Genomic DNA, 3,663 nt, shown 5'->3' with positions numbered 1-3,663 from the left:
ATGAATAACCAAGTTCGTGGTGAGGTCGTTGGTGACGCTGATGGTGCTGTTAGTGGCGAAGTTCGTGGTGAAGTCGTTGGTCACGCTGATGGTGCTGTTAGTGGCGAAGTTCGTGGTGAAGTCGTTGGTGACGCTGATGGTGCTGTTAGTGGCGAAGTTCGTGGTGCCGTCGACGGTGGTGTTGCTGGTGTCAGTTCAGCGCGCGATGAAGTAATGGATGCTTACTTTGTAAGTGCTAGTATGTATTTGTGCTTTTAACCGATAGTATATATTTGTTGTATTTTATATTGATGTAGTCATTTATTTATTTTTTAGCAAACATTGAACGAGTTAACACAAGAGAATCCTTCTTATAGAGAACATTGTAGAGGTGATGAGGATAATATTGGAGACAATGACATTGGGTTTGATGCAGAAGATGACAATGTTGGTCACTCTGCAGATCATGATTATAATGATTATGAGGAAGATGATGAAAGCTTGGGGGGTGAACTTGACGGTGATGAAAGTTATTCTGATACCGACAATGAGTGGGAACATTTGGATGAAAGTGGGAACACGGTTGCCAACGATTTGGATGAAAATTCAGATACCGACAATGAGTGGACACATTTGGATGAAAATGCAGAGCAATTAGTCATAATTGATGGTGAGGAGGATGTTGTAAAGATTGATATGTTTAACTTGCACAATGAAGACGTTTCTAAGTTGCGATTTGGTAATTTGGAAGTTGCATACAAATTTTACTGTTGGTTTGCAAAGATGAACGGTTTTGCTGTTCGCAAAGGGCAAGATGTTAGAAATAAAGATGGAGTTCTTGTTCAAAAAACATTCGTTTGTAACCTAGAAGGCTACAGGAAAGACCGTCGCGATTTAACTGAAGTGACGCGCAAGCGTGGTCCGAAACACGAAACCAGGTGTGGTTGCAGTGCAAGACTTCGAGTGCATATTGATATAATTTCGGGTCTCTGGTACATTACTATTTTCAGTTTTGAGCACAATCATTATATGTTGACGGAGAAGCACTGTGGGCTATTGGCAGCACATAGGAAACTTACAAAATCAGATCAGATTCAAATTAAGAACTATGGTCAAGCTGGGATAAAGGTTGCTCAAATGATCGGTGCGTTTGCCAATGCTGCGGGAGGGTATGATAAGGTAGGGTTTTTGAAGAAGGATTTGCACAATCAAATTCAAAGACAAAGAAAAGAAACGTCTTCTGATGCTAAAGGTGCTGTTAAGTACCTTCTAGGTCTTAGGACTAAAGATCCATTGATGTTCGTTGCACACACGGTCGATGCTTGTGGTAGGTTGCAAAGCTTATTTTGGTGTGATGGAGAAAGCCAAAAGAATTATGAGGTTTTTGGTGATGTGTTGGCATTCGATGCTACATATAACAAAAATAAATACAGGTGCCCGTTTGTTGTATTTTCCGGTGTCAACCACCATAATCAGACAATTATCTTTGCCACTGCTGTAGTTTCTAATGAGGTTGAAGGCACATATGTGTGGTTGTTGGAGCAATTTTTGCTTGCGATGAAAGGCAAGGCCCCTGTTTCTGTAATAACAGACGGTGATGTAGCTATGAGGAATGCAATAAGGAGAGTATGTCCTAATAGTTATCATAGGTTATGTGCTTGGCATCTTCTTCGAAATGCCATGTCTAACATTGGTAACCTAGAGTTCATTCCATACTTGAAAAAATGCATGCTTGGCGATAACGATGTTTGGAAATTTGAGAAACTGTGGAATGAAATGATAGATAAGTTTGGGCTTCAAGACAACAGTTGGATCAAAGAATTGTACCAGAAAAAGAAGATGTGGTCAACAGCCCATATTAGGGGGCATTTTTTTGCAGGAATACGAACGACGTCGCGGTGTGAAGCATTTCACAGTCACATGGGTCAGTTTGTCCACTCAAAGATGAATATGACTGATTTTGTGAAGCAGTTTAATAGATGTGTATGTTATTTTCGCTTCAGGGAGGTGGAGGCGGATTTTCATTCACAATATGGAAATGCTGTCTTGCAGACCCCTCTAAGGTCACTCGAGAGGTCTGCATCAAAACAATTCACACATGAGATTTTCTGCTTGGTACGTTCTGTACTAAAAAAGGTTTCCCTGATATCATTATGTGACACTCAAGAGATGGCATCCTTTTCAATTTATTCTGTGACGAAGTATCAAGACGAAGGACATGTTTGCCGTGTATCTCACAGTCCATCAAACAATGAATTTAAATGTTCTTGTCTTAGAATGGAATCAATTGGAATTCCTTGTGAACACATCGTGGCAATTATGGTATATCTTGATACTGTTGAATTCCCGACTAATCTTGTGTTGAATCGATGGTCTAAATTTGCAAAGGACTCAATTCGTGGTAATGTTAACGATGGTTCACATTACTGGGATTCACATTTGGTTGCGAGACATGCCAATTTGGTGCATCTTAGCAAGGAAGTTTCCGATTTGGCTTACAAGGATGTTGATGATTATAAAAACTATTTGGATTATCTAACCAATGAAATCACGAGGCTTAAATCAAAGTACGTTGGTGATAACGGTCCTGTGAATTTAAATGGTCCGGTCGAAGTTGATAACATATTGAACCCTTCCTGTGCAAGAAGCAAAGGCGGTGGACCCAGTTCCAACAACACTACAGCTGGGAGAAGCAGGCGTCCAGGAACATGTGGCGGATGCTCCCAAGTTGGACACAACATAAGATCTTGTCCTAACCTGGCTGAAGATGGAGAATTTCCTGCAGCCAGTTCTGTTCAATCAATGTCTGTACGGTTAAGCGGTAACAATTACGAAGGCTACGTCAACACCAGATAGGAGCTCTCTGGATGCAATCTTGTAGGTAATGTGTGTAACTACTATTCCGTGTTGGGTTACCGTTTTGTTATTTATAATTGTTCCTTCCTGTTTGTTAGCACTTGCCGGTTGTTATACATTAGTGTAATTTGTTACCGTGCCGATGCACGGGATTAATTAACAATACTAGTTAGTTAATGAATTTCAACACGCTTATTCGACCGGTAGTAAGAATGATTAATTTTTGTTAGAAATCATTAAAAATTCATAGTTGTTACAGACACATTATGCATAACCATAAATAAATAAACTTCCAAATAAGACCAACTAATTATAAGTTAACAAACACAATGGCCCTATGTCAGATTTCATAACAAAGGCATAAAGATGAGATTAATCATCAACAGAGTATATCATAACTTATACTTCTCTTGAGTGGAGGTCTTGTACATAATCATACATATCATGCCCAACATATTGGTATATCCTTTAGGTTCTTTTTGGGGGTCGCCTTTTTTTGGATCACTTAGCTATAAAATCCTATCCAAACTTGAAAAAGTACTAATACAAATCATTAATAATAAATCATAACTACTACAGTTGCCCGACCTAAAAAAGTACTAATATGATAAGATAATCGTCAATATTTAATCATTAATACCAATCAAACAAAACCACGTCTACGATATTGACCGCAATCATGCGAATCTGCCAAATCCATCTCAACAACCTTAATATCAAAGACAATCTTAAATTCCTTTCCTCCAGATCGCTGTCCGATTCTAACGCAATTTTCAAAAATATACGGTGAAACATAATTAGCTAAATCATTACTTATGGGTAAATTTG

The 3,663-nt window shown here is 38.9% G+C and overlaps 1 protein-coding gene across 1 annotated transcript; it reads left to right on the top strand.

Moving 5' to 3' along the window:
- Positions 1–2,835, top strand: LOC123889217 (protein FAR1-RELATED SEQUENCE 5-like). The gene is made up of 2 exons (XM_045938449.1): positions 1–228; positions 316–2,835. Exons 1-2 carry the CDS (start codon positions 1–3, stop codon positions 2,833–2,835), a joined length of 2,748 nt encoding a protein of 915 aa, XP_045794405.1.
- Positions 2,836–3,663: the final 828 nt, after the last annotated feature.

This window comes from Trifolium pratense, linkage group LG6 (assembly GCF_020283565.1).
Source record: "Trifolium pratense cultivar HEN17-A07 linkage group LG6, ARS_RC_1.1, whole genome shotgun sequence".
NCBI lineage: Eukaryota > Viridiplantae > Streptophyta > Magnoliopsida > Fabales > Fabaceae > Trifolium > Trifolium pratense.
This window is presented reverse-complemented; position numbering and strand designations above follow the sequence as displayed.